Source organism: Octopus sinensis, linkage group LG30, assembly GCF_006345805.1.
Source record: "Octopus sinensis linkage group LG30, ASM634580v1, whole genome shotgun sequence".
In the NCBI taxonomy this organism is placed as follows: domain Eukaryota; kingdom Metazoa; phylum Mollusca; class Cephalopoda; order Octopoda; family Octopodidae; genus Octopus; species Octopus sinensis.
The window spans coordinates 1,058,565-1,070,782 of record NC_043026.1 but is presented as its reverse complement, the minus strand read 5'-3'; the positions used below and the strand labels follow the sequence as shown (position 1 = coordinate 1,070,782).

The following is a 12,218-nucleotide window of genomic DNA, read 5'->3' as shown; positions in this document are numbered from 1 at the left end:
GGCTTAGCATATTTTAAAAAATCTGAAGATTAAAAATTGTTTTACATACGAAATTTAGAGGATTGACCACTAAAAGTGGACAGCCTATATGCTAAACATAGACCTCAAATCGCCATTACTACGAAGAATGTGTTCTCAAGAAAAATCCCAGCAAAAAAAAAAAATGTAAAACTAAGCAAGACAAATGAAAATATACAAAATAAAAAACAATTACCTATGCACCATTAGTTTCACTTGTTAATATTTACCTATATGGACACACAAACCTCTGCAAGATCATCAGCATAGTCTGTCATTTATAAAACACAATTTCCAGAACTAGACACAGAATGCTCAACCGAAATCTAGCATGTATAAAGTTCTACAAATTATATTTAAGTGTATCTTTCAAATGCCTTCACTTTGGCGTGCTGAGATCGGAAACTACTCTGCAGTTAATAAACTACAGCAGTCAATTTAGAGAACATTTTTTTATTTAAAATTAGATAAGGGTAGAAATTGATATTAATCAATTAAAACCAGTGGCTTAGTATATTTAAAAAATCCAAAGATTAAAAGTCGTTTTGCATAAAAAATTTAGAGGACTGACCACTAAAAATGGACAGCCTATATGCTAAACATAGACATCAAATCGCCATTACCATGAAGAATGTGTTCTCAAGAAAACTCCCAGCAAAGAAACCAAAATGTAAAAATAAGCAAGACATATGTGTATATATATATATATATATATATATATATATATATATAAACAAATCAAATTGCGATAAAATAAAAATAATTATAATCGCTGGTATTACTAACACAAGCCATATATTTTTCATATATCAGTACATTAAGGCGAAATATGTGCTAGGAATACAGAAGCTTGATAAATTAAGTGAAATGAAGATAAAAACATTTACTAAACCGGAAAATTCTCAGACTGCAGTTTCTTTCTATTCAGCAAACAAGATAATTTATTTGCCCAGGGAGAATTCTTCAGTGAGACCCTGTTTTTCTGGGATCCTAACTATATATATATATATATATATATATATATATATATATATATATATATATATATATATATATATATATATATATATATATATATATATATATATATAGAGAGAGAGAGAGAGAGAACAAAGTGTACGTACGCCACTATATATAAAATACAAAATGGGACAAGAACGCAAAACATCCGGACAACTAAGTGATACAAAAAGGGACAACAAAACATCCAGATAGATGATACAAAAAAAAAAACAAGGGGTGGGTCCCGGGGTCAATTTGCTCGACTAAAAGGCGGTGCCCCGGCATGGCCGCGGTCGGATGACTGAAACAAGTAAAAGTGTATATAAATATATATGGCTTCTGTGCCGGTGGCACATAAAAAGTACCATCCGAACGTGGCCGATGCCAGCACCGCCTTGGCTGGCTTCTGTGCCGGTGGCATGTAAAAAGCACCAACCGATTGTGGCCGATGCCAGACCCCCCTGGCACCTGTGCAGGTGGCACGTAAAAAGCACCCACTACACTCGCGGAGTGGTTGGCGTTAGGAAGGGCATCCAGCTGTAGAAACACTGCCAGATCAGACTGGAGCCTGGTGCAGCCCCTGGCTTCCCAGACCCCAGTCGAACCGTCTAACCCATGCTAGTGCGGAAAACGTACGTTAAACGATGATGATGATGATATGGTGGTTGTCTACTCATTATGCTGAGTTTGACCACCTCCTTTACCTATACCTTAGAACCATCATGGCATCTGATGTGGCTTTTTAAACGAGACAATGTTTTGGAAAGACACCCACATAGATTGCATATCTGATTTGGACCACCAAGGGCTGCAGTTAAGTTCTGATCTTTGTGGATCTTAAAATGTCTTTTGGGGCCTCTGTTAGATTTACAAACCTTCTGGCATACACTGCATTGAAAGGTGTGCACAGACATAAGCAGAATAGTTGGTGGAGGTTTTCCATGGCTTCCCAAATGAGATTTGAACCCAACTAAAGAAGGGCATGATCTGTCACAAACTGTGCACATAAAAAAGATCATTGTGGTTCACATTCTCAATCATAATATTCTTCCTTAAATCTCTCTTGAGTCTTGCATGTGGTATACACTCCACACTTTTGTTCGCCATCCAGCTCAATCCAAAGCAAGGGTTTCTATGTCCTCTGGATCTATTCCAAGTGACTTCACAGTAGTCCTTATGCTGTCTTTAAACCATTTTTTAAGTTTACACCAATAGTGTTCCCCCTCTGCAAGCTCACCACAGTTTGGGTTTGTGTTCATCTGCCATTCAAACAATATGGCCACACCATCTCCTTTGGTTTCTCAAAATCATAGCTTTAATTGAGGCGATGCCTGCAGATGGAAGAACATCTGTTTTGGAACTAAAAGAATTCCATTTTATATTTAAAATGCGATGAGGGCATTTTTGGTGGAATTGTTCTGACAATTTAAAATGTCTCTCATAATATGCCCATGTTTCACGTATGTGTGTATATATATATATATATATATATATATATATATATACATATATATATATATATATGTGTGTGTGGGTGTGTACAAATAAGAAAATGGAGAAACTATTTAGTTGGTTCATCAGCTTTCGGGTATTAGAATGTTGACTTCTTCATTTATTTAACAAACACAAGTAAGTTTTTGTTAAATAAATATATACGTTATAATTCAATACAAATAAGATAAGAATACAATTATAAAAACCTTAATATAAGTTATTGAAATCATTATATCATCATCATCATCATCGTTTAGCATCCGCTTTCCATGCTAGCACATTGCCCAGTCTGATCTGGCAATGTTTCTATGGCTGGATACCTTTCCTAACGCCAGTGTGTGTAGTGGGTGCTTTTTACATGCCAGACGAGGCTGGCAAACGGCCACAATCGGATGGTGCTTTTTACGTGCCACTGGCACGGAGGCCACTCGGGGTGGCGCTGGTAACGGCCACATTCGTATGGTTCTCTTACGTGCCACCGGCACTGGTATCACAGCTGCAATTTCCATTGATGTTGATCGATTTCGATTTTTATTTTCAGTTGCCTCAACAGGTCTTCGCAAGTAGAGTTTTGTGTCCCAAGAAGTAAAGGTATGCATAAGTGGACTGGCTACATCCCAAGTAGAGGCCACGGGTTATGGTCTCAGTTGTCTTGCCGGGTTTCCTCAAGCACAGCATACTTCCAAAGGTCTCGGTCTCTAGTCATTTCCTTGGTGAGACCTAAAGTTCGAAGGTTTTCCTGGGTCTACCTCTTCCACAGGTTCCTTCAACCTCTAGGGTGTGGCACTTTTTCACACAACTATCTTCATCCATTCTTGCCACATGACTATACCAGCGCAAACGTCTCTCTTGCACACCACAACTGATGCTTCTTAGGTCCAACTTTTCTCTCTGTCGAGTATGAACACTGACATTACACATCTATCGGAGCATACTGGCTTCATTTCTTGCGAGCTTACGCATATCCTCAGCAGTCACAGACCACGTTTCACTGCCATGTAGCATGGCTGTTCATACACATGCGTCATACAGTCTGCTTTTTACTCTGAGCGAGAGGCCTTTTGTCACCAGCAGAGGTAAGAGCTCTCTGAACTTTGCCCAAGCTATTCTTACTCTAGCAGTTACACTTTCAGCACACCCGCCCACGCTACTGACTTGGTCACCTAGGTAACGGAAGCTATCAACTACTTCTAGTTTTTCTCCCTGGAATGTGGCGGAAGTTGGTCATTGCGCATTTTCGGTGTTTATTGTTCCTGAGCATCTGCCACATACAAAAACTATCTTCCTAGTTAGCCTTCCTTTGACCTTGCTGCACCTCTTATGTGTCCATAGCTTACACTTGGTGCATCTTATAGAGTTTCTACCTACACCTTTTCTACAGATCGAGCAGGGCCATCTACCTGAAAGCGTTTGTGGTTCGTCTACCTTCCTACTTATTAGGACTTTTGTTTTGGATCGCATAGCTCTCACTAACCATTCAGCTATCCCTAGTTTCCTCATTGACCACCAGATAAGGGATCGGGGGACCCTGTCAAAGGCTTTCTCCATGTCAATGAAAGCTAGGTACAGGGGCTTGTCTTTGGCTAGGTATTTCTCCTGCAGCTGTCTCACCAGGAATATAGCATCAGTGGCACTTTTCCCTGGCACGAACCCAAACTGCATCTCATCTAAACTAACTCTCTCTCTCTATTAGTTGGGCTATGACTCTCTCCGTAACCTTCATTACCTGATCCAACAGCTTGATACCTCTGTAATTATTTGTATCTAAAGCGTCACCTTTACGTTTGTAGCAGTTGACTATGGTGTTGCTACACCAGTATTGGGTATGACTCCTTCGTGTAACACCTGGTTAACTATACGGGTGACTAGGCTATAGCCGACACTACCAGATATTTTGAGCATCTCTGCAGTAATAGCTGATGGGCCTGGGGCTTTCCCTGTCTTCATGCTTCTAATTGCCTTAACTACCAAATAACTGTCAACTCGGATAGCTGGTCCCTCTGTTGGGTCGACATTCGGCAGACTCTCTTTATCCCATTCATTTTCTTTATTCAGCAACCTTTCATAGTGGTGTCTCCAAACCTCTCTCTTTGCATCCTCATTTAGCGCAAATGTACCATCCTCCATGCAAATACATTTCTCTCCTACCACATCACGATTCTCTCTCACACACTGTCTTGCAACACGAAATACCTCAAGTCTTTCGTCCTCATGGTGCAGAACATTGGCAAAATTTTTCTTATCTGCTTCCCTTCTGGCTAAATAAACCTGTCTCCTAGCTTCTCTTTTGGCAGTCTGATACACTTCCCTGCTACCACCATTCTTCCAGTCCTTCCAAGCCTGTCTCTTTTCTCTAATAGCCCTGTCTACAACATTGTTCCACCACCACGTTATTTTGGGTCTAGAGGGGACTTTGCACCAGCCACAGATCTGGTCAGTGGCTGTCAACAGGTTGTCCCTTAGAGACCTCCTGTTGTCTTCTACACTATGTAAATCTATATCCTCATCTATTTCATCAAAGGCTTTGAGTAATATGTCTCTAAATCTCTGTCCATTCGCAAGATCTTTAAGCTTCCAGACCCTTCTTTTCCATGTTGGTCGTCTTCTGGGCGTCCACTTAGACCTGATCCTAAAGTCACTAACTACCAGTCTATGTTGTGGGATACACTCTTCACCTGAGAAGGTTTTGGCATTTATAAGCAGCCATCTTTCCCTTTTTCTGGCAAGGGTGTTGTCAATTTGGCTAGTATGTCGGCCCGATTGGTAGGTGACTGGTAGGTTTCCTGAAGTTAGTGTTGCAAACCATAAGATCATTTGCATCGCAGAACTCCAGCAGCTTGGTTCCCTCCTTGTTGCGGGAACCATAGCCATAGCCTCCATGTTGTCCAGCATGCATTGAAGTCACCAGCCACAAAAAGAAGGTCCCTGTCATTCATCAACGAGGTAGTCTGCAGTAGGGTGTCATAGAATCGGTCTTTCTGTCTATTGGGTAGCCCCGGCTGAGGGGCATAGGCCGATATAATGGTTGCTAACCCATGGTGAAGTATTAATCTAATCTTAAGTATTCTGTCGCATACTCTGACTACTTCAATTACCTTATCTACCCATTTTTCAACAAGAAGTATAACCACACCCCGACCCCGTCAGTGTTCCCTGCCCAGAAAATCTTGTACCTGTGTTCCTTGCCTGTGAGGAACCTAGCAGAACCTCCTCTCCACCTCACTTCTTGGATGCAGCATATATCAACACATCTCTGTTCAAGCATCTCGTCTATCTCACTAGACCTACCTTTCAGTGTGCCAACGTTGAGGGTGCCAACCCTGAGGGTGTGGGAGGTATGGGCCCTAGAGACCATGGGACGGTGGACAGTAGCTTCATGTACCTGAAAAGAAAACTCGCATTTGGCAGAATTCATAGACAAACAATGCAGTAGCCTTCAGTTCAACCTGCACAGACTACCCTTTCATATTTTGCACTGTATGATCACTACCTAACATAGGAGATAGCCCTAGACAATAGGTGGGGAAGGCATACAGCCTTTTGTAGAGTTTATGGGAGGCAACCCAGGGTTGACAAAGGATAGGGATAATAGGAACTTCCGGTATAGGTGGAGGGGGTTGGAGGGTGGGCGAACCTTGAACTAGGGATGGGTCTGCTTAGCATGGTTTAAACAAGACAGCAAGTGTTGATAATAGAGAAAATAGACTTGAGAAAAACATCTGAGAGTTGTCCGTCGGACATTCTAAGACAAAACTTAGGGTATAAATATATGTATATATGCTAGCAGTAATGCCCGGCATTGAGCGGGTAATTACTTTTACTCTTTCTTAGGAGCCACATTCAAAACGTTGTTATATATATAGATTTACTCCTCCTGTATGTAAGAGAAAAACATGTAATAATTGAAATAGAAAGAAGATCAATTTCATACATGAACTTCTGTTTGTTTATTATATGCCAATAATAAGTGAGTTGGTTATTTTATATATCAGTACAGTAATGGCAATTATATAATACACAAGGCTTTGCTCAGCATGGAACTGTAATGAATGAGAATTGTCCAATGTGCCACAAAGTGGGACTGAGCCCAAAGCAACGTGGCTGGAAAGCGAGCTTCTCAAGCACACAGCCACACCTATAAAAGAGAGATACATTTTGGATAATATATTCCTTGATATAATAAGCTTAACAAAAAGATGGGATGTTTACAGTGAGAAGGCCTTTGATTTTAATATTTACTCAAGCAACACAACAACTAACAACTCTACACCACACAGCGTGTTCCAGAATTCAATGAAATTGAGCAAATTTTTTTAAAACTGACAGAATTTTATAGTTATTACTTAATTATGATACCAAAACAAAAATAGATTTATAAATCAAACTTTTATTGAAAATTTTCAACATGTCTGTATCCCTGCATACTTCAAATCTCTCCTTAGCATTGTAAAACACATTTTGAAGAATTTCAGGAGTTAATTGCTAACTGAACATGTTCTTTAAGCTCAGCTAAAGGATTTCTCCATCCTGGGGATGGAGGTAAAGAAAATTATTGCTGCCAAATTGTGGACAAATAAGAGAGGTTCAACAGGAATGAAAATAAAATTATTTTAAAAATTATAAACAAAATTCAAAATTTATATTAAACATGATAAACATAAATAAAAGTGAGTTTTAAAAGAATTATACATTAATCTCTATTTTTGTAAGTATTTGTATATTTTTATTTTTGTATGCAGTATAAATGAACCAAATAGAAGCACATGTATGAACTGCTAATTTAACTGTAAATGCCACAATAATTATTGTAGATAAATTTCTTAATATATATATATTAAGCACATGTATTAAATGTTAATTTAAGGGTAAATATGTAACTGTAAATACCTTGCAACTGCTACGATAATTATTAACTGGTAATTGAACGGTGAATGTGTATTTTTATATACCTTGGACCTGCCACCTCATTGTTTTTTGTTTCACCTCCAGCCATTCATTATGTCAGTCACATATATGTGTATATGTATATATACATGTGTGTGTGTGTGTATACAGAATTTGAGGAAACAATATCCACATAAAGGATTGTTAAAAACAATCCCGATGCCAACTTAGTTTAACCAAATACATTGATTGAAAGTTCCTCAATATATATGTATAAAATGTCTCATAAAATTAAAAAGTTAATAAAAGAAAATGGAGAAGAAAAATTCAAAAGATGCTGGGTTCATTCTATATGTATTGCAATTGGAAAAGTAATTCAAATTAAGATTTAAAGAACAAGTATAAATGGAACTGCATCAACAAAATAACCCGAAAATATCCAAAAAGATATTCTACATATGTTTCAATATAACAATATTTTACACTCATCAATAATTGTAACTTTTAAAGATGTCATAAGTGATATATTGTTAAATCTCTTCAGGAAAAATAATATATTTTAGTCTTAAGTTCAAAATGACTTATTTGAAGACTATGTTTGGGAATTTTCAAATGTAAACTACTTTGAAAGACGCAGAGTTCATGTAATTAGAAATTTATCGTTTAAAATTTAGCTAGCATTGAATGTTAAAATACTACTAAAGCATCAAATTTACTTGAAAAGATGTGTGTGTGTGTATCTGTTAACAGTTATTTTCAATACTTTTCTCGATGGATTACGTGTTTATTTCTCATTTTGTCATCTGCAATTTTTTTTTATTTTTGATCTTCTATATATATGAAGATTTCCTCTCCGTTTGGCTGTTTTTCTCTCTAAAAAACTGAAAGTTACATTGTGGAACAGTCGTTTTAACAAGTTGTTATTTATCACCTGACGAGATACATCTGCACCACCGGATGCTCCTGAACCAGTTGTTGAGTGTCCCACCCAAGAGAAATCGATGCTAGATGTGTCAAAACAATTGTTGTAATTAATAATACTCGTATATTCCATTGTCTGTCTTTCATTTGTTATATATGTGTTATATATATATATATATATATATATATATATGGGGGGGGGGTAACAAAAGAGCAGGTATATTTTCACACAGGAAAAAATATAAGCAAATTTGTTGTTGAAAATGCACCTAAATTAAAAACTTATAATTGTTTGAAATAAATTTATTTACATATATTCCAAGCTGGCTTCAACAATATTTTTTGTTTATCACTAGTAAAAATTCAGAATTATGAATTAGAAAAAACATCTTTAAAAGTTTCAACGTTGACGAGTTTAAATGTTCATAACAGTCAATAATATTAATTTGTTTGAATGTACAAAGCTCGTTAGTGTTAGTAGTGATTGACAAGAAATGAATATCATCAAAGTTTCAGTCATACTGAGTTAAGAGGGAAAAAACAAGGGAGAAATGAAGATAGTAAAAAAAGGGATTTGGTTTACAATTTCTCTGATCTTCTTTCCATCGTTTGTAGGAACTTTCGCTTGTAACAGTGTTTTGGAATGTGGAGTATTTACATTTTTTTCTGTGAGTGGATCGGATTTTTGATTTGCTAAAGTACTGGTGATATCTTGTTTTTCCAATGATCAAGTTTCTTGTTTTGCCTGGCTGGCTTTCCTGTGGGAAATAGTCATCAGTCATTCTGGTTGGTTGATTCTCTTAAAGTGTCATTTTGTTGTATTTGCTGAAGTTTGGTTTTGATTGGTCTAGAGTTAGGTAATATCAGCAACTGGTGTTTGTAATATTTAATTGGTCTAGAGCAGTGTTTCCCAAACTTTTTGCATCAAATTGCAATATTGCCCACCTATCGGCCAAAAAATGCCCCATCGCCCATCTGTGTAAAAAAAAAACCCTGACACCAACACAAAATCCTCTAGGACACCCCCTCGTATCATTTGACACACACACACACACACAGTATATTGTAGGCTCATTGCCCTGTTAGTGCTGTTTGGACTAAAGATGCAGTTGTTTACGACTCCCTTATTGTGGGTTTAGTTTTGCCATGAGTGTGAATAAAATGCTAATGTTAACTCTTTATTATGTAAACAGATTAACTTCTGGAAACTTGTGCTTTCTTTTACACAGATTTTCATTTTCCCCAAATGAACCATTGATCAGAGCTACTGATGCAAAAATATTTAATGATTGTATTATAAAGGAAAAGATTAAAACTTTTTCAATGAGAACCATGTGTCTGGTGCGATGCAGCTAGTGCAGATACATTCGGTTTCAAACTTGTCAACTTTAGCCAAAAGTCTCCTCATCCAGACCAGTTCTTTTATGGGAAAGTAAAGTTCCAACATGGTTAAAACCAGATTCAACCAGGGATGAGGTAGGGAAGGCAAACAAAAGTAATTTCAGATGTTTCACAGATTGGGGTAGGAATTCAATATACTCTGATGGTACCACAAACTTTCTTTGCCGTTACGGCGATATCGCATTGTGGCATCATTGTCATTTTGTAATTCTATCAATTCCTCCTGAACATCATCCTCACAATCAACTGCATTGACCTCAAACAGATTGCTATACCAATTTGGAATATTCAGCGCAATAACATCTTGAAATCGCTCCACCATGTTATCGTGCAATGATTGTAAACAGTTTGCAATGTGTAGTTAAATTCTCATCAACCAATTCATCTTTCAAAGAATCAAGTTGTGGAAATTGATGGAATTAACATTTTGAAGTATTAGTCTTATACAACACCAATGTTGAAATGAAGGTATTGATAAATGATTTACAGTCAACGAGAGTTTTTCTCTTTCCTTGCAATAACTTATTCAAATCATTTAAGAAAAAAGATATAGCACCTTGCAACCATCAATGAAGGTGACAGTGGAGTATCTTCGAAGAAAGATAGGATTATATGAAACAGTTCAACAAAGCGTAAAACACAGTTTCCTTTTGACAGCTACCACACTTTGGTATGATATAAGAGTTTAGTATGGTCCTCATCATTTCTCAGAACTGGACTCCAATTTGTTCACAGTCTTGATACCTAACTTTAGCACATCATTCAATCTACTGTTCATATTTTTTTACCAGTGTGCCAAGCAATGAACGGTTTAGTATCTGGTGAGAAATTCCACGCTTTAGGAGAGATGATAAACCTCTGTATCTTTCTATCATCGAAGGGGCTTCATGAGACACACAGGCAAGAATATTACTGAGTGGGATATTCTGTTCAAAAAGGAAAGACTTGAGAGTGTGAAAAAGAGTTGCACCTTTAGAATCAAGCAGCAATTTCTCTGTGAACAACATTTCCTCACAAGTATGAAGGTCTTCGCTGAAATACCGAACATATATGATCATCAAACAGTTATTGTCCACAACAGTTGACTCATCCACTTGTATAGAAAATTCAGAATGCTGGAGAATATTAATGAGCTGATGTTTGAAATTGCTGGCCATTTCATCGATGCGTCAAGAAATCGTGTTATTACTAAGTGGGATCTTCATAATATTTTCGGGTTTTTCGTGCATAACGGTTGACAAAACCTCTTCAATAACTGGGTGAAGTAATGTTTCTCCAATTGTGTGAGACTTCTCAGGCTTAGCAACAAACAATGCAATGTTGTATGATGCAATCAGTCATCATTCTCCTGTTTACTAGTTTCCTGGAGTAGCATGTTGAATGTTTGTATTTGTTTTTTGAAAGAGGAGCTCAGTTGCAAAAAGTATGACAATGGCTTGTCCTTCTTGTCAGAATTCTTTGCATCAAAATGATACTTCAAACGTGAAGGTTTTGTTGAGGAGGGAATAAATCCAAACGATAAATAATCACTATTATACTGTTGACAAATTTTCTTGACTGGAGGCATCAATAAAGTGAAAATGTGAAAACAAATTTCTACAGACAGCATCAGAAAGGCAGTATGGTATTCCCAAAGAGAAGAAGTCAATAGAATAGAGTCAGGTGTCACGTCTTTACTGGAGCAAATACAGATAATTTGACTGCCAGCATTTCAAAAATTGAAGTCTATCAAAAATTTTAAATTTTGGCACATTAATGTACCTTTCCATGCTAAATTCCAGAAAAATATTTTTAAAACGTTATAGAGGTTTAAAGTTTGATCATTTTCACCCAGTCAAGAAACACAATTTCAAAGCTGTCATTTTGTGCATGACTGCGCAATTTGTCAACATCCTGAAAATAGCGCTTGTGTTTTGATATGAAACCACAGAATTATGCATGACCTGTAACCCCTCATAACTTTTTATTTTTTGGAGTTTTCAGAAAACTTTTGCAACTTTGAATTCTGTACACTGGACTTTATATGATTATGCCAAAAACTAAAAATAAAAAATTGTGGTAGAGTGTAATTTAAGGCTCAGGCCTATTTGGCTGCTATTTTTAGCACACATGACAACCATCTCAATGACTGCAGCAAAAATATTCAATTGATTAGCACGTCTGCTTTTTCAATACTCATGCGAGTAGTCAATTCGATCGAAGTGTATCCTTATTCTAGGCATATCTAGATATCAGTAAATGCAGACTTTCTAAAATTTCATTGTCACCCACAAAATGTTCATATCATCCACCATTTTCTACAAATTTGTCCATCATTCACTGCTGGGTGATATTGCCTACTTTGGGAAGCTATCGTCTAGAGATAGGTGACATCGACAAGTGGTGTTTATATGGTGATTTGTAGTTGCAGTTTCGAAACCCGGGTGGAAGACTGTTACAAGTTTTTAAAATTGTTGTTCCTGGTTGTGTTTGTTTTTTTGTAGAGAAATTGAGTCTTT

At 37.1% G+C, this 12,218-nt stretch overlaps 1 protein-coding gene across 2 annotated transcripts in view; it reads left to right on the top strand.

The window, feature by feature from the left end:
• LOC115226653 (alpha-mannosidase 2) overlaps positions 1–6,529 on the top strand; it is a 116,007-nt gene extending 109,478 nt beyond the window's left edge. Inside the window, exon 7 of one of the 2 annotated variants that reach the window (XM_036515377.1) lies at positions 6,507–6,529. In XM_036515377.1, coding sequence (XP_036371270.1) covers positions 6,507–6,514 — 8 coding nt within the window. In that variant the 3' untranslated portion in view covers positions 6,515–6,529. Of the gene's footprint in view, positions 1–3,055; positions 3,106–6,506 lie in introns of those variants that run through there. The other variant, XM_036515376.1, reaches the window with a different exon arrangement.
• Positions 6,530–12,218: the final 5,689 nt, after the last annotated feature.